Source organism: Hemiscyllium ocellatum, chromosome 7, assembly GCF_020745735.1.
Source record: "Hemiscyllium ocellatum isolate sHemOce1 chromosome 7, sHemOce1.pat.X.cur, whole genome shotgun sequence".
NCBI classification, from domain to species: Eukaryota; Metazoa; Chordata; class Chondrichthyes; order Orectolobiformes; family Hemiscylliidae; genus Hemiscyllium; species Hemiscyllium ocellatum.
In genome coordinates this window covers 46,680,462-46,700,460 of record NC_083407.1, presented here as the reverse complement: position 1 = coordinate 46,700,460, position 19,999 = coordinate 46,680,462, and the positions used below count along the sequence as shown (strand labels likewise).

At 36.7% G+C, this 19,999-nt stretch overlaps 1 protein-coding gene across 1 annotated transcript in view; it reads right to left on the bottom strand.

The window, feature by feature from the left end:
* The window catches only part of snx4 (sorting nexin 4), a 52,748-nt gene that overhangs the window by 11,314 nt on the left and 21,435 nt on the right, over positions 1–19,999 (bottom strand). The window contains exons 5-12 of the mRNA XM_060827861.1: positions 19,113–19,160; positions 16,326–16,381; positions 13,567–13,639; positions 13,051–13,112; positions 12,698–12,763; positions 11,906–11,995; positions 4,516–4,615; positions 951–1,096 (exon numbers count right to left, since the gene is read on the bottom strand). Of these exons, the coding sequence (XP_060683844.1) occupies positions 951–1,096; positions 4,516–4,615; positions 11,906–11,995; positions 12,698–12,763; positions 13,051–13,112; positions 13,567–13,639; positions 16,326–16,381; positions 19,113–19,160 (641 nt within the window). The remainder of the gene's footprint in view (positions 1–950; positions 1,097–4,515; positions 4,616–11,905; positions 11,996–12,697; positions 12,764–13,050; positions 13,113–13,566; positions 13,640–16,325; positions 16,382–19,112; positions 19,161–19,999) is intronic.

Below are 19,999 nucleotides of genomic sequence, written 5' to 3'. Positions count from 1 at the left end.
CCTAAAAAAGTCCCTGGGATCACTGTCAGTCTTTTCTACACATTCCTTAATGCCTTTATGTCCCTACAAGTGAGTGGTGTCCACGATTAGACAATATTGCAGTGGAGGTCAAATCACTGTTTTAAAACATGGGTATAATTACTTCATTGCTTTGGTACCCCATGCATTATGAAACCTAGGATCCCCAAGCCTTAAAAATCAATTTCTTAACCTACCCTTCTGCCTTCAAATGGTTTATATGAACATGTCCAGATCTCCTCTAGACAAATAACACCGTCATGTTACCTGACATATTAGTCTATAAACTTTTAAAAGCTCAGAAAGCAAAAATGATATTCAAAGATTAATTTGGAGAAACAGGGTACCAAACAATCTTGAGTGGGAAGGGATATTTGCTGGACTGCACGGTTAAATCTTCACATGAAATCTTCTGGTCAATGGTTTCTCTTTAGTAATTCCACATCCCCAAAGAGTGTTCCCAAAAGTAGAATGGTTTTGTTTGCTTATGTTTTGTTTGTTCAAGGTTTCTCATTTTAAACATGCATGAGTAGAAAATTAATAAAGTCAATCCTTTCATAAATACATAATGGCTCATTCCTTAACTCAAAACAGTGACATTAAACCAATACAGCTTTTACGCAATTTACAAACATAATACATCAAAATGCACAAGTGGTGTAGATTCTATCCAGAGTCCTGAATAATTTAAGTATACAGCATCCAAGGAACTCTTAATAGTCTGAAGTGTAAGGAAGGATCTGAAAATAACGCTACTTTAAAACTACTTCTTTTCAAAAATAAGTGTTAATCAAGTCTGGTGGCACTTCTAAAATTGTTTTACACAGATTCAAAATTAATACTATATTCTGTACAAAAAATTAATGTGACACTATTTGTCAACACAAGATTTGTTTAGCAGTAAAACATACAAGTTGTTCTGTTGATCTTACTCGCATTCAAGATTCTTGGCCTTCACAAGCTCCTCTCCATCAGTAATTTGCTCCTCCAACATATTTAGTTTAACTTCTCTTTGTTCCGGGGTTTCCTGACCAAAAAGTTTGCTTGTCATACCTTTCAGGGAGAATGTTCGCACTGTCTGTAAAAGATAGAATAAAAATTGGTGTCATCATTCAGATATAGAAACTTAAATATTTCCATAAAGACATACTTCCCATAGTGGTCATTAGCCTACATAAAGAATAAATGCTGTTAAAAATAATGAGTTATGCAAAATGAGGCATTGATAATTGCCTATTCTGTAAGAATTCATTTGATGACTGAATCCAGATAATATTGGTAGCAATAAACACAGACCTGGCTATTTAGCATTCCAGTAGTGTAGAAAAACTTAACATGCAAGGTTGAAAAATGTTTTACAATTAACTCACGACCATCATGTCGGGCATTTTGACAGAAAGACAGTACTTCAAATGGGTAATTTCACAATTTAAAATGATGCAAGTCAGTCACAAACACTCACTCCAAAAGAAAAAGGCAATTGATCAGTGCAATTTATACAGATGCTACTTCCAAAAAAAAAGTGGATAAACAGAAAAAAGTAAAAGAAAAATGGCATGCAAAGAACAAAAATACGATTTAGCCCTTCAATTCTGACCAGTCACCCAATGGGTGATTTGCCCGATGCCTTAACTCTTCTTGTATCAGCTCGTCAGATTCAAAATTTTGGGGATTAAAGCTAACTATCTTTTCTGCAAATATGTCATGATGTAGCCTCCAGAATTCTGTTGATCCCTCTCAGAATCTTATGTTTTGAGAAGATTTCTCCCATGCTTCTAAACTGTAACGATTAAAGATTAAGTTGATTTTTTTTGGTAAGTCACAACGCCACCCACCCCCCCCACACACCATCCCAGAAGTCAGCCAAGTGAATCTCTATAGAACAACCTCTAAAACCATATAAATCTTTTATAAAATATAGGGACTAAAACTGTACGCAGCATTCCACAGCCAGTCTCAACAACACTTGTTACAATTATAATAAGACTTCCCAATTTTTAAACTCTCACCCCGTAGCAACAAAGGTCAAATTCAACTTTCCTTCTTAATTACTTGCTGCACCTGCAAGCTAACACTGAATGAGAACACTCAAATTTCTGGAGTTTTGAGAATTTGTTTGATTTCGTTAAGCTTTATGAATTGAACATCTATTCTTCCTTAGTATTGGACTCTGGCATAGCCTAAAATCTGTTGTTGGGATAAACTGACTTGTAGGTTCTTTGTCACGTTCCATCTTGAACGGGAGTGTCACATGAGCAGTTTGTTTTCGAACTCACTGGAACATTCCCAAAATCCAGCAAGTTCTGGAATATTTCATACAATAACCTCTACTATTTTTGCAGCCACCCCTTTAAATCCCTCCGACGCAGGCCATCAGATCCTGTTGGCTTTTCAGCCTTTAAATCTGGTTAGTTTTGTCAATTATTTTGTCTCATAATAGAGACTGTTACAAGAATTTTTTTCTCCTTTAAAGCACCTTGCTTATGTTATCTTTGGGATGTTTACATAAAAGTCCTCCACTGTGAAGGATGCAAAATATTGGCTGAAATCATCTGCCATTTCCCTGTCCATTATTAGTTCTCAGTTTCATCCTCTACTGCTCCATGCTTACTTTAGCTACTGCTTTTCTTTGTAAATACCCATTGATGCTTCTGCTGTTTCTTCTTATATTTCTTCAAAAGTTTACTTTCATGAATCAAATTTCTCCCCACTTTGCTTTATCATCCTCTTGGTCTAAAAATATTCCAAATCCTCAGGCCTATGAATTTTTTTAGCTTAGCTTTTGATTGGATACTCTTTTTGAAGACATTGTTGAGGAGTACTTCATTGTTCTCATCAAGTCCTTCTTCGAGAAAAAAAGCTTTTTGCTCAGGATCATGAATACCTACTTAAAGCTCTGTCACTGAGTTTCCCCAGAGTTTATTTTCCAGCCTGATGTGCACTGTGGGTCATGAGAATAGCATAATTCCATGAATTAAAAAGACTGATCTTAAAAGGACGTGGCTCAGTTCATGATGAAAAAGGGAGGATGATTTAGGTGAAAATACGCTTGCCATTTGACCTGACTATGTGTCATTGTATATTCCAGTTCTGGATTCAACAGGGATGCAATAGACCCATCTTAAAATGGCATGTGGGCAGAAAATCAGTTACACTTCTCCTCAGCGATCAAAATCTGGGCCAAAGTAATTCAAATTATGTTGCTAGTATCAATGGATACATTCAAAAAGGTTGAGCAAAAACTATATTAACAGAGACAAATATCTGAATTAAGAGCATAGAAAAAAATATGGAAAGGGTTCAAATTATAAATCAAAAGAAAAATAAGTAAACAGAGAAAGCTTTTCCTTAGCATGATAACTATAGCATCTAGCTAATGGTTCAAAAAACAAACTAGAATGAGCCATTTCATACATCAGACAAGATCATTGTTTGCAAAGGCTAAGAAAAACATTAAAATTAAAATTTCTTCAATTGATTAGAACCAACGTATTTACATGCATATCATGTCCAATTTATGGACTTTATTTCAATTATGTATTAATTGCTCGTCTTTGCATTGGAGTAAGAGGATTAGTTTCTACAGACTTTAAACAATGTAAATAAAAAGATAAAACCCATTCAGGAAAAGAAACCTTCTAATCTTGGTGAGATTGGCAACTGAAATATAGACCTCTTCTCCCCCACAGCATACATATTACAAATGCAAAATCTGTACTCCCTTATTAATTAATTACAAAAGTAGTTGATGTTAATTTTTTGTGATCTAAACATTGTTTTTTAAAATTTTTCTGGTCAAGTCAAACAAACAATGGGCTCATTGTAATTGTACTGAATTATGAATTGCCAATACTCGGACAAAGTATTTCAATAATAATTTGCAATTATATCCGAAGATCTTTGACCATAGCCAGATATATAAAAAAGAAAAAACCAGGATACTCATCCAACTTAATCCAAAATTCTGGGAAACTGACAGTTGTAATTACTTTTGTATTCTCACGAGAATAGTAAGCTAGTGAGGTGGACTTATTATACAAGAACTCTACAAATACCTAAACAAACTGCACATCTCTTGGATACATATACAGGCAACCCCTAGAACATGAACGGGTTCCATTCGAGTCGAGTCTGTTAGCAAGTTGGCTTGTACACAAGTCATAACACAATACAGGACAACTTTAAAAAGTCAGTATCAATCCAGGATATGTTAATTTCTTTAAAATCACACCACTGTATGGGAATGCAAACTTAAGTGTGGATATTCATAAGGTGGGGACTCCCTGCAGTGAACTGTTGAAGGGTGCGAGAATGAATCATCCAGATTCCAGGAGTGTGGTACACTGCCATCACCAACTGTATATAGTTGCAGAGTGATTGAAATTTACATTCTATACTCTTTCATACAAGTTTAATCCCCATACGTATTTAACTGGAACTGGTATTTGAAGCGCTCATACAATATGGCAAAGATAACTGAAAAAAAAAGGATCACACCCCTGTAGCGAGCTCCTCTTTTTGTTGTTTCTTTGATGTTAGCTCCAAAGCAGCCATCTCCAAATCATACTGGTGCAGTTCATGCTTTCTACATACAGACCTAGAATCAAAAGAAATTAGTAATAATACCAAGAGTATTAACATTTCATTAATATATTAATTTAACAAGATTTCACAATTTAGTTTCTGTAAACATATCTTCGGATTTACATTGTGATAGCTCCCATATTTATATTGGAATTTAATAGTGGAATCTTTCAAATTCTTTGCCTGAGTAAGGTGGGCCAAACAGTTCATACACAGGACAATGTCCAAGGAGAATGAGGGAAGTCAGACTTTCCAATTGTTGCCTGGAATTTTAATTTTTAGAAAACAACTTGTATAATTGGTAATCTGGCTTCAACAGATTTCTAAATACTCAGTTACTAAGATGTTTTATCTAGTGCAAAAATTCTCTTCCCACTTCCAGGTTTTCTTTTCCAAGGTTCAAGTCATCTACGACAATTACGAACCACAGTTTTATTGTGTTATTTCTAGACCAGATAATCCTTCAACAAATGGGAAAGCAAGGGCCTAGTGGTATTACTACCACTGGACTGTTAATCCAGAGACCCAGTAGTGTTCTGGAGACCTGGGTTTGAATACCAAGGGAGATGGCGGAATCTGAATTCAATACATATACAGAAGTACAAATCTAAATGATGACTATAAATCCATTGTCAATTATTGGAAAAATCCCACCTGCTTCACTAATGCTCTTTAGAAAAAGAAACAGCCATCCTTCATCTGGTCTGGTCTACATATGACTCCAGAACTGCAGCACTGTGGCTGACTCGTAACTGCCTTCTGGGCAATGAATGTTGGCCTAATCAGCAGAACCCTCATACAATGAATGAATTTTAAAAATGGAGCCAAATTTATACAATGCTGTTTCAACAGTTACTAACAGCATATCAGGATTCCTAAGAATATCATGAGCCATTTGTTTGATAATTGACACTTAAGCTTTGAGCAAAGAAAAATACATCTGTGAAAGTAAGCCATTATGCAAATCAGAGTTAAAATTTACATAAATCATAAAATAGGATAAAAGGTCAGCATAACATCAAGGGCCGAAGGGCCTGCACTGTTCTACATTCTAACAAGGTGAGAGGGATTCAGACTAAAGTACTAATTTGCACATAAAAACTTTAAAATAAAACAGGGGGTTATGAAATTTGTTTTTCATTTAAGTTTACTTATCATTTGATTTTTTTATGGACCTAGAAATAATTTGGATTTTGTATCAGAATGAATCAAAACTTTTATGCATAAGCAATTGTTACAATAGTTTTTCAGTTTCACAAATTAGCTGTGAACTGATTGATTACAATAAAATTGAATTCTCTGAACTAAGAATCTGACAACACTGTTGCTGTTTTACAGGTTAAACTCACGTGCCAAATCGTCCTGATGTGTACATTTAAAAACAGATGTGCACTTTTCACCAATTGCTCTGGTTATAGTGTCAAATGCCCACCCCCAAAATTAGGCAATAAAATCAATCTACAGAACAACCTTGATTACCCAAATGGGATGGGTGGGGAGTATTTTGTTTGGATAACTGATTGGATCATAAACAAAGGAAGCCATTCTGAACATAACCTACATAAAAAACGTTTAGAGTTTTTATTTCAATCAATAAAATGTGTACAAACACTGGATATTACTTAAAAATTCATCATTTTACAAATTAAAAACAAACTTTTTGGGTAGAGTTTGACTTAAGTCCAAAATTTTTCACTGACATTTTCCTCTGTTTTATCCTGGTCTTCGACAGCAACCAGTATCTTTGCTTGGTGTCGTCCCATCATCCAGACTAACCAAGTGTTGTCCCTCCCTCCTCAGTGACAACCAAGCCCCTAAAAAGAGAAAGGGCACAAAATATAGGGGGAAAACTAGAGGGGGGGGGTGGGGGGGGGGGGGGGAAGACTTTTTTTTTAAACTGACTTCAGTTTCCTTTTTTTTAAAAAAAAACACGGGGGAGTCATGTTTTCCTCTTGTTTCCTCCCATCAAGTTTTCCTCCTGTTTATTTTCAGATGTGCTAACGCATTTCAAATTGGTTCCCCCCAACAAAAAAAAAGTTATATTAAAATTTTCTCGTCAGCTGAAAGATATTGTTTGATTAAAAAAAAGGAGTAGTCATGGGAAAACGGGAGGAAGAGCATTGGAAATGAAAAGTGGGAGCGTAGTTTTATTTGGCTTAACTCTGGAGAATGAGCGGAGGAAAAAAAATTGTTGGGTTTGCAAAATGCAGCAAGTCAATGTTGCAAGGGAATCTTGCTGAGAGAGTAGACAGCTCGGGCTTACATTGCTGAGTTTAGAAAACAAAGTTTTAAGATGGCTTGCCACTTATTCCGAGATCGTATTTCCCGATTCTAGATTCTCCCACTGATTTCATTACTCAACCTTTCTGCTATAGACCACTTTCTGGACGCTTTACATTTGAAATGTTAAGCATTATTAGATTTTCAATCAGAAATTTTCACAGATGGATGCCTTCAAAAAGGCATGTTGCTATGGTCTTTTTTTTTTTAAAAAAACAGTTTCAGATTAGTCCATTGTTAAAATGTGTTCATTTGAGAGACGTGTTCATTTGTTGGCTATTAATTATCTATAGGAAAAACTGAGGACTTCAGATGCTGGAGCATTAGAGTCAGAAGTGTGGCACTGAAAAAACACAGCAGGTCAGGCAGAATCTGAAGAGCAGGCGAGTCAACTTTTCAGGCATAAGCCCATCACATTCCTGATGGAGGGCCTATGCCTGAAACAATCCTGTTTGTGCTTTTCCAGCGCCACACTTCTGACAGTATTAATTATCCCTTTGAAGAATGTGGTTTCCTCCTTCTTGAACTGCAATACATTCAGGTATTGGGTATACCCATTGTGCTGTTAAGGAAGCAATTCCAGGATTTTTGGCCCAGCTATACTGAAAGAACACGGATATATTGTTTCGAAGTCAGGATGGTGATTGGTTTGGAAAGGAACTTGCACATGGTGAACTTCCTGCCTTGGAGTTGTAGATGACAATCAAGCTTGGAAAGTGCTCCCTAAGGAACCCTGGTGAATTTCTACAGCACATCTGATAGATGGTACACACTGCTGCTACTGAGCATTGGTTGTGCATGGACTGAATGCTTGTGGAAATCAAGCAGGCTGCTTTCTTTTGGATGGTGTTAAGCTTCTTGAGTTTTATTGGAACTGTACTCATCCAGGCAAGTGGACAGCATTCCATCAGATTTGTCATGGGCTTTGTGGACTTAGGGAGTCAGCAGAGTTCGGATTCCTAGATTCTGACATGCTCTTGCAGCCACAGTATTTATATAGCTAGTTCAGCTGTTTATTGTCAATAGTAATGCCCAAGATATTGATAGTGGGGGATTCAGTGATGATAATACCATTCAAGGTTAAGAGGTGACAATTAGACTCTCTTATTCAAGGTTATGATCCCAGCTGACATTACTATTAGACAAGTTAGATCCCAGAATGAAATCCAGCTAAATGTAGTTAATTTTTAAAAAAATTAAATGCCCACAAGGCTGCAGGGTTAGTTTTAATAAAACAGAAGCATATTACACAAATAAAAATAACCTTTTCAAAATGTATGAAAAATTTCAAAACAGTAAAATAACTCCTATCTATTCCCAACTACGATCATTTTATAGGTAATCAAAATCCAGATAAATGTTCCTTCCCCAACAACTCTGTAGGTTTGATTTAACAGTTTCTTCAGCTCCTGCCTTTGTGTGCTGGAGCCACATCTGAGATCTTTAGACTTTTCTCAGCTCTTAACCTGCAAAGGGCGGCATGGTGGCACAGTGCTTAGCACTGCTGCCTCACAGCACCAGAGACCTGGGTTCAATTCCCGCCTCAGGCGACTGCCTGTGTGGTGTTTGCCAGCAACCCAAAAAAGGTGGTGAGAGGTCCACAATCTTAAGACGTGCAAGAAAAAGTTAATGGGGGTCACCTAACCAAAAACCTAATAGCTCTACCTTGGAATCTTTCTTCAGAGTAGCTGAAGTAAGTAAAGAAAGTCAAAGAGAATTTCAGAGGGCTGTGGCATACTTTTCACATTTGTTTCTGGGTCGCGCTTCGGCGTGGACTTGTTGGGCCGAAGGGCCTGTTTCCACACTAAGTAATCTAAAACAAAAAGTGAATGAACTTTCAAGGCTTCATAAGATAAAGGGACACTTTGGCAGGAATGAGGGGAAGTGAACAGTCCAATTGAGTTTGCAATAAGTGGTTCCTTATAGACTTTATTGTATATTTACTGAGAAATTAAAGAAAGCAAACACTATTTGCTTAACACTAATGTCTGCTTTTGTGAAAATGACATGAAATCTCACGATATAGATTTCTTGGTGAATTGTTGGATGGTGGTGTTTTATCTTTAGACATTGATGGTCCTGCATAGAATTGTAACATCAAAGAACAAAAGATTAGATTAGTGTAGAAACCTAATCTAATCTTTACTCTTTGATGTTACAATTCTGTTCAGGACCAATGTTGAAAGATAAAACACCAACATCCAACAATTCACCAAGAAACCTATATCACAAGAAATGAAATAATGCCAGAATTAGAGGGAACTAAGACCTTGCAAAGTAACCATGGACTGAATGGCTTTCTTGTGGGCTGCAAGCTTCAATAAGGAGTATATTTTTAGTAGAAAAAATTACTATTTGTAAAGTCTGTAAAAGTAATTCACAAAATATTTTGATTGGAAAAATCACAGAAGATACATGGTGGCACAGTGGTTAGCACTGCTGCCTCACAGTACCAGAAACCTGGGTTCAATTCCCACCTCAGGCGACTGACTGTGTGGAGTTTGCACATCCTCCTATTGTCTGTGTGGGTTTGCTCTGGCTTCTTTCCACAGTCCAAAAGCGTGCAGGTTAGGTGAATTGGTCATGCTAAATTGCCCGCAGGATTAGGTGAAGGGATAAAACGTAGGGGAACGGGTCTGGGTGGATTGTGCTTCTGTGGGTCAGTGTGGACTTGTTGGACCAAAGGGCCTGTTTCCACACTAAATTTTTTAAAAATTCTAAAATTACGACATTTCTGGTCTGAAAATTTCCTAACTACAATCTTTTACTGATGCAATCTATTACTGTAGTTGCTCAGAACAATCTTCTTTTATAGAAGGAGCTGTACTCACACTGACTTCAGTTGGGTCTCTTTGGAACTAAACCCAAAAGAGATTGAACTAAAGTTTGCTCATCCTAGATTCTACTCTAGCTAATGTAATGATTTTTCCCTCTGGTTGTAGAACCGCACAGCATAAGCAAACATTCATTAAAAGCCCAGGGGTTATTTCAGTCACATGGTCTCTCTGAAATATACTGGCTTTAAAGTTAAAGTTATGGTTCCTGAAAGACTGCCCTGACCCCTTCATAAAAACTGACCCACACACACACGCCACTAATTATAATACACACATCATAATGGTCACGGTCTTGGTACTTCAGCTTGATGTGAATGTTTGTCACTTGTCAGCCCAAATCTGGGTATTAGCCAGGTTTGTAGCAATCAGACATAGATGGCTTCAGTTTCAAAAGAAGTAACAAATGGTGCTGAGCACTGCAGTGAATATTCCTACTACTGACTGGATAATGCAACAAAGGTTAAGCAGCTAAAGATGGTTAGACCTGGGACATTGGGACGATTTTTCTATGGTACTAAATGTGACCCCAATTACCTGAAATTCTTTCTTCACTTCCAACCTCTCTGCTCCCCCCACACCAGATTTCCTACCCTAAAAGGATATCCCACAGGTTTTATGACAATTGACAATGATTTCATGTCATTAGACACTTAGTCTGACAAAGAAAAGTAACTGTTCAAATGATGAAACCCCAAATCCTTGGATAGTCATCACCCGTACTGCCTTCTCCAAAATCCTGCAAACTCACTGATTGCTATGTCCAACCAATGATGGTCTGCCTCCAGGAAAGGCACTGTTCACAAATGACCAGCTGAAATAGGTGAGTCACGTGTCAGGCATAGAGATACAAACTTCCATAAACAAGTTCTTTATTCCAAGCTCCACAATGGTAAGCAACAATAGGAGGCCGCCAAAGGAATTGTTACAAGGATACCCTGAAAGTATCTATAAACAAAATGTAACACCCCCACTGACATATGGGAGTAGCTTGCCCTAGAACACACAAAATAGAAGGATCAACTGTGATTGAACCTATTGGCAATTAAAGGCACCAACTAGATCATGTGAACACCAAGCACAAGCAGCACAAAGTGCAGAATCCAGAACATTCCACCCACCTTAGCAAACACCACCTGATTCACCTGTAAATCAGTGGGCAGCTCCAGAATTACAACTTTTCAATTACTGCCAAATACACCTTCCCAAAATGGGAAGGCAGGAAAACACGTTATCCTTGACACTGGAGGGACTGCCAAAGATGATTAGACATTTAATTTCAGCTTTTTCTTTAAAATTTGGATAAAGTAGTGCTGGGATTCAAATCTACTTCTCCAGAACATTACCTGGGTCTCTGGGTAACTGGCTCACCAGCCCAGCAATAAAATTATTATGCCCTTACCTCTTTAAACTCTCAAAATGCAATGAAAAATTGCTAAAGGTTGTATTTATTGACCATCCTCAAATTATCATAGTTTAAAGCAGGCCTTTTTGAATTGCTTCAGTGGGGATAGGTAGAGTTTTTAAGAATAAATTTGACCCCATTACCATGAATAATTAAGATGAATATCATTTGTGTAGTAGAGAATGGATCTTGGCTAGCATTGCATCAAACATTAAAATATTTTAAAGTAATTGCTTCCAATATATATTGCAACAAGTTCAGTTGGCCATTAAAAGTAACTTGAACACAGATAGCAGCTTCATACATGGCCAATTGTTGAGTGTGTATAGAGAGAGACTAAGTGCTGAAACAGATCTATGTCAACACAGAAACCTCATGGCTGATGAATTCAAAAGTTTGTATCAAAGCCAATTATATTATAATACTTACAAGATTGCTGTTACAAGCATTAAAGTTTTAAAGAGCAGCACGATGGCTCAGTAGTATGCACTGCTGCCTCAGTACCTGGAACTTAAGTTCAGTTCCAGCCTTGGGTGACTGTGTCTGTGAGGATTTCCACTGGGTATTCCAGTTTCCTACTACAGATGTGCAGGCTAAGTGGATTAACCATGGCAAATGTGGAGATTGAGTAGGGGCTGGGATGCTCTGAGGGTCAGTGCAGACTTGATGGGCCGAATAGCCTCTTTCTGCGCTGTCGGTATTCTAATTTAGAAAAAAAAGACTCCGTTTGATTAACCCAACTCTTCAAATTGCCTTGGGTTTTAAAAAAGTGCATAATACATACCGAAGAGCTTCTGCAAAGAAGAGATATTCCTTTAACTGGTCAGCGTAGTGCTCCTCCTCTTCTAGAATGTCATCAATAGATGCTGCATATCTTTAAGAACGAAGAAAAGCCTTGAACTTGACACGCAATAAAACATTACTGTCACAGTTGAGGGATTTGTGTTTTACCATAACACATTAAAATGCAGCCCACATAAAAGTGTGGTATAACTAACTGGTGTACCAAATCTTAAGTTTTCAACAAAATAAATGTCATTTAAAAATGTTTAAAAATTGTCATTGCTTACTCTTGCATTTTCCTGAAAACTGTTCCTAAAAATGCTTGCAAGCAACTTTTTAAAATTCACAAAACAATGCATGCCACTCAATAAATGCTAGAGTCTGATCATGGTTAGCAAGGCACCAATAGTTCCATGTGACGGTTTTCCTTTCCAGTCATAAATAATCTAAAGGCCCTTGATAATGTCATTCTATTAAGCAAATGGAAGTCATCAAGCGTGCAGTACAGCAGCTTTTTGTTATTGCATGGTTTTTGGCACAGGTTTCAAAAAAGAAATGGGAACAATGCCAAAAACGTTCCTACAATTATAACACTGAAAACTCTAGAGGTTTATATTTAGCTACTTTAATTCCTACAATTTTTAAAAACTGAATTTTGATCTGTTTAAGAGATGTCAGTATTATTTTGCTTCCAGATTTCCCCAAAAAGGCTTTAAGCATGCAAGTTTAAAATCCTATTTTTTGAAATCTTCTACTGTATCACGAGTTAGTTAGGATTGTTTAAGATACATACACATCCATGTGGTGACCAGCACTCTGCAGTCCGTCTCCCATTTCCTTCTCTATAGCACTCCACTCGCTGTGCAAAAAGAAAACGAATTTGGATTATAGTCCATGTAGATGTACTAAAAAAAAGTACAAAAACTTCTAACAGGCCTTCCATGGACTGTTCAAAAAGGAGAAAGAATACTACCGTTGATAAAAAAGAAAAAAAAAATTTATGCTGTTTAAACAGTTATGCAATTTATACCAGACATTTAATATAATAATTATTTCACCTTCCCAAGCTTGTAATTTTAAACTCCTTTATATTGCTCAGTACGTTTATAAAACGATGAAGCTGTGAAAAATTCTTAAACAACTTACCTGAAAACTCTTCCATAATTTCCATGCACTTTGTATACGCCATACAGACGGTCTGCCACTCTCTGCAATTACAGTAAGCATTTTGGAAATTAAAGTAAGAACCACCAATGCAAAATCACCACACATTTAGACAACTACAAGATTGCAGCAAAAAGTATTTTTAAAAAATTGTGAAACTATATCAATCAAGGGGAAAAAAAAATCTGTTTTCAATCAGCAAATGAATTCCTGAATCATCAGGCTATTATAGGGCCTAGGGAAGTTGATCCAATTTTGAATTGCAATTTGCAATGACTAAAAAGTTGGTAATTGTCAGGGTGGGCATGAGGATTACTGATCCTGATTGCTGTCCAGTAGAATAGGTTGAACAGTGAAAGACACAGTGACAGTAGTAGGAACTGGGTATAATAGCTTGCCAACATATTACTTTACAAGTTTATACACAAGTATAATCACTCTTGGGCGGGGGGGGGGGGGGCGGAAAGAGAGAAAAAGTATAAGCCTAGAATTACATACTGCTCTAACTCGCAGGAGGTGAGATATGATGGACTGCAGTTCATCTCCATAATGTTTCAGCTCCGTAAATCTCCTGCAAAGAGATGAAGTTCTTTTTAATCTTTTTAATACTCAAATTGCATTTTATTGTTTAGAATACCAACAAACCATTCAACAAAAGGCGAACCAAAAAAAAAGTTTCTGTAAAATGGAGAGCATGTCAAATGATGGAGAATAAGCTTTTGGGGGAACTTAGTTGACTTCCTAGAAGCCTTAATATATGAAAAATACCTAAAACAAGTTGATAATACTATTTAACAGAACAGAAATGTAAACTTAATTCAACAAGCCAATCACAACATATGGCTTCAATAACATTTAAATTTTTAACCAAACAGGATGAGTAATATTAGCTAGCTGAAGTGAGCAAAATCATATAATGGGAAGTGGAAGGGGGAAAGCATTTAAATTGTAAGCTTTAGCATGTTAAGAAGATTTGTAGCTCAGGCAGAGGTTCTGGATGTAGGTTTGCTTGTTGAGCTGGAAGGTTAGTTTTCAGACGTCTCTTCACCATACTGCGTAGTATATTCAGTAAGCCTCTGGATGAAGCATTGCTGGCATAGCTGGTTTTCTATTGACATGGTGGCAAGACATCTGAAAACAAATCTTCCAGTTGAGCAAACAAACTAGTATTTACAATTAAGCTTTTTCTGGAGCTGGATTAAAAAAAAAAGTGAACAGAACAATGAAATGGAACATATAGCTACAAAAAAAAATTCCAGAGTATAACAAGGTCTTACAGGATGCAGATGACAAAAGTGGAGAGGAGACCAGACACGATTTCATTGGATAGAGGTGCCAAATGGCAAGTTAGGCTTGAAAGGACAAATGGCTGACTGTTACTCTGAGATCACAGGTTTTCAAGATGCAGTACACACTGATATATGTACTCAAATGGGATTGTGAATATTCAAGGTGAAGCTGAAAGATGAACTTAAGTAGATTTCATTCCCAAGATTCTGGATTAGTGGTGCTGGAAGAGCACAGCAGTTCAGGCAGCATCCAAAGTGCAGTGAAAGCCCTTCATCAAGAATAAAAACAAGGGATTTTACCTTCATTCCCAAGATGTCTAAGCAACGCAAGACAGTTGTCACAGGCAGGAGAGACAGTTACAAAACTGTAGAAGATCCTGGTCAGACCACAGATCGCAACTGCCTAAATTCTGATTTTAAAACTCGTTCTTGAGATTTGAACAACATAGACAAAGCCTGCACTTAATGCCTAATCTTAATTGTCTTCAAGGTGGTGGTTGGGAGGTGCCTTTTGCAAAAACTGTATTCTATATTAATGCAGGTACACCAATGTTGTAATGAAGGGAGCATCAGGAATCTGACCCAGTAACAGTGAAGGAATAGTAATACAGTTGCAAATAAACAAATGACTTGGGGAACTTGCAGGTAATGGTGCTCCATGCATCTGCCCTCACTGTTCTAGTTCCAAGTTTAGAAAGCGTGATGGCAAATTGCTGCAGTGCATGGAAGTTTAATGTAATAGGTGGGGTGCCAAGCACTCTGGCTTTTATTTTCCTCTTGAATGTCTCTAGTATTGTTGAAATTGCACTCATCCAGGCAAGTGGTGAGTAATCCATCACAATCCTGACTTGCTCAGCATCAATGCTGGACAGACTTTGTAGAATTAGCTTCTCACTGCAGACCTCAGCCACTGACCTGCTTTTGCAAGCACAACTTTTAAAAAGTTGGTTTAGTCAAGGTTAAATCAAAAGATTCTGGAAGCACAATATTATTAAAGCAAATGAAAACAATAAACGGCAAATATTTACAGGTAAATACAGCGAAGATACAAGTGATCAATTTAACTGAATTTCTTTTTCATGGCACAAAATACTTGCATATGTATGATGCCAAAGCTCTTCATTAACAGCATTCTCAGGGATTGACAGCAGCAGAGCAAGAAAAGTGGCTCATAAAAGACATATACCTAAAGAGGAAGATTCCGCTCCACATCTATTTTATCCACACCTTTTATCATCTTGAATACCTCATTTTTCTCAATTCCACTGTGCAAATCTCTCTTCATACCATAAACCCCCCAAACCTGGGATCAATCTAGTCAGCCTCTTATGAACTGCCTCCAAATGCCACTAATCTTTCCTCAAATAAGGGGACCAAAACAGCGCACAACACTCCAGGTGCAGTCTCACCAATACTTTCAAATATTGTTGCAACTATATAAAATAATTGGAAGGATGTATGCAAAATGGGGCACTAACTGAATTACCCAATGATGTGATTATCCTCCTTCGTGGTGCATTTCTCTACAAATTTGAGGAATGGTTTGGAGAGTACAGACAAACCAGGCCAGACATAATTCACAACTGCATAATAGAACTTCTCTGCATTGAGATGGTCACCAAATGATGCTACATGCACTTAAGACATTATTCATCACATATGCAATTTGCAGAGAAATTCCATGTGCACAATGGCTCATTTATAAAACCATGTTGACAAAGTCAAGCCAGTTATCACAAAAAAATAAGTTATACAAATGAGCTTCTCCATGCAATCTAAATTCTCATGCTATATCCCTAGCTGGCATATCAATTCAGCATTATATTTTTTGTATGTTGAGCACTAAGTTAGGAAAAACGTGATAGAATAGACAGAAAAGGTACTTACCAATCCTGAGGGATCGATAAGAAAACAAAAGCTGCTAGTTTAAAACAAATGTTACAAAAAAAAAAGGGAAAAAAATCTTACTTGTCAGGATTCTTGACTCTGAATGTTGCATTGAGTGCTTTTAATCTGGAATCTGCCTGTTTTAAAATAAAAAAGGCAGATTTAAATATTTGAAAACAATCCTTCTTCATTCAATGGCTGCATAGTGAAGAAATTTGCTCTTAAATTCTATTCAATTGACCTTTTCATTGGACAGAAGAGATACAACAGTAACTCAGAATGTTGGGTTTTTCAGCTCTTGGACATTTTAAAAATCTTTAGTACAGGCTGAAGTTAAGACTACACGAGTTTTGTAGTCTCCAAGGAGCTATTTTCAGACAGGCATGGAATTACAACCAATTGGCACACAAGGTCAAAATTCAAGGGTTACACCACATAAAAAGGGTCTGATTTTAAAAACAAACTCAAATTGCAACATTAAGTGCATGGCCAAGGATAACAATTCACTGCAATTTAAAAATTCAAATACTAGATTTGGAGTTAAACCAATGCCACATTTGCAACACTGAATTTTTATTTAAGTTTTGATTGAATATTTATACACTGAAGAGTTTGATGGATAATTAAAGCTGCAAAATATAATGCAGTTTCAAAGGACAACTTAGTTATTCTCATGGAGTAATGGATAATAAGGAAAACAAACAAAAAAGCTACTTAATAAAAAAACACAGCTCTTACAAAAGACGTTAGTACTGGCAATGTTCAAATGTATAATTTTATTAGTCTAATACCACTTTATGCATGGATTTCAAAAAGTTCTTATGATATACAACTTAGCTATTCATTATGGAACCCATAGACCACAGATAACCAAATGGGAGTCTGGTAAAACAAGCCAGAGTTTCACCTTTGAGGTCCTCCTGTTATGACAATTTCCTTCCTCTCATCTTCCATAGTACACTCAAAATCTGTTCCTCAGTACTGGTTCCCAATTCTGAAGCTACTAAATCAGCAAATGCCCAAATCACATGAACAGTATACATCACATTTAAAACACCAAACATGCTTTGAACATTTTTGCTGCACATGGAACTCAGAAGTCTGCGTGACAGAAATATAAAAAGGGTGTATTAGTTACTACCCGTTCTTATGTGAATGAACGGGTTTATTCCGGACCAGAGATCTTTGCCTAAATACAAGTCTCAAATATGTCCAAAGTAAGTCAGGGCAGAACTTATACAGTTAACTACAAAAAATGTGAAGCACACATTGCTCTTCAGCACAATGGAGTCAGATTTTTAAAAATGTCTGACAGTGCAATTTGTAACGCTTCCTATGATCATCATTCTTTGAATGCATATTTGTGCTGACTTTGCTCAGCTGCAGAAGTAAATGGGGTTAGAGGTCAATTGAATGTTGTATACATCAGTTCTTTAAAATCACAAGATAGCATATTAACCTCATTTTATGGGCTCTGCTGCTCACACTACTTAGAGTATTTTCAATAAAAAGGTCAATCAGTTGTTTGGTAATGGGTAAATATATAGTTAAGGGTAAGGAGTTGGAGGATAAGTGAATCGGACTTTCTACAGGCAATCAAGAAAACCTTCAAAACAATTCTGAATTGATTGTTAAACAATTCTGTTTAAAAAAGTTTCTCCATATTTGGTAATCCAAAGTTTTCTGCAATGCAGTGCAATACACTTTCATCTGGAAGGAGGGATGATGGTCAGTGTTGCACTCTAAATACAGAAAGTGTATATAAACTGGCTAGATTTAAAAATAACTTTCATTTTTCTGCTCCCCACCCTCTCTCCATAACGATAGAAAATTTTCAAAAATGGACTTCTCCAGTTAGGGCATGATTAAAACAGGAACATACTTTTTTTTTGCTTCTGGATTTGAAAAATAAAAGATCGTAAGATGCAAGAACTAAAGTAGACCATATGGCCCATTGAGTCGGCACTGCTATTTAACGAAGTCATGGATGATCTGACAATCTACAACTCCAGGGTTCATGAGTTACAAAAAAAAGTAAACGTTGCTTATGGGAGCAGACAAATAGACGTAGCAAGATCTTGATAACTAAATGTGACAAGTTACTTGATATGTTCTAGTGATTAGCTGGTTAGAGTTTGGGGGGTGGAGTCTCATTACATGATCACTTATGCCCACCTGAATGGATAAGACGCAATCCTTGTTTAATGCCGCTAACTGGAAAAAGAACTTCAGTACTGCACAAGGTAATCAGCTGATACTAATCAACCCCTAAATCAATTAACACTCATCAGGATGAAAAAACTAAAAGTGAAGAATTGATCAATTAAAAATTTAAAATTGCTAAAGATAGCTCACAATTAGTGACAAGAGGTATCAATTTTGGGAAAATATGATAACACGTGTTGAATGTGACAAGTCAACTGAATCAACAAAGCCTGATGCTGCAACACATTTCTTGCAATTAGAAAGATTTAGAAATACCATATCATATGGTTATGAATGGGTTTAAGGGGCCAGTCAATTGGTTTATTGACAACTGCACCTGTTCTTTCTTCGTCAAAAATAGCTCAAAATGCTTATTTGAAAGTCACAAAAAGGCACCGAAATAGTTTAAACATTCAGCACTAAACTGTCAAGCCAATTAAAAAGTTAAATTCCTTCCAGAAATGCTTACAAATTCAAACTGAAACACCAAGTGTTTAGATTTCAGCTTGACAATTTGAATGATACATATAAATTAGTCAGGTGTCTTTGCAGGGCTTTGAAAGACAAAATAAAAATCAGACTCTAATGAATTTGAAAGTAGTAATTTTCCATTAGTATAGCACATATTTGTGTATAAACCAATAAAAGTCAAGTCAACTTTACCTTCGCTTGGAACCCCGATTCATTTACTGCTTCTTTCCAGCCATTTTCCTGAGAAAATTAAACAGTGAACAACCAGCTATAATAGTATTCCAGCATGACATTCAAAATATGTAAATTTACATATCAAGTAATTGCTGCAAACTGGCTCAGTATATTTGAACACAATTTTTATTACTGGAGTTGTACAATTGTTTTGCAAACTTATAACCATCTAATATTGCAGCCACTTGTTTGATCCAATTTAAAATTATATTACTTGCAATTCACAGACATTCAAGTAATTTTACATCCTGCATAAATGAAAAAATATCCAGTAATATTAATCTCTCAGGTTTAAGGCTCTCAGTTTCTGAGCAAGAGAAATCCAAAATGAAACGAAAAGAACTGGGTTGTGAAGATGATGTGGTGGCATAGCAATTTGGATTGCCTCAGAGTGGAGTTACTATAAATGATGAAGTACAATAGTTAACAGCAAACACTGTCACGTTTATTTATCAACACATTTATAGGATTGTTTTCTGAGGAACATTACTAAAATGTGGCTTCTTCAACCTATAAAGCAACAGTCCTGGAGAATGCATCAAGACATCAAATCACAGATGCCATTCTCTCAGAAACAGATCAAAACTTGAAAGTGGCTCTGAACCAATTTACAAAATACATTTTTGGAGTTCTAGGAGCAATACGTTTGCAGAACTTTGACAGAAAATCTAGTAAGGGTCTTGCAGAATCCACAAAAATTATACTATAGGCATTGGTAGAGGCAAAGCTACCAATGACGACCAACTAGCCATTTTCTGTTTAAACTCTGTACACCATTCAAGTGGATGTGGGGTGGGGGGGAGGGGGGGTGCGCTCACCTGTGGGTGAAAGAAACAAACATGCCA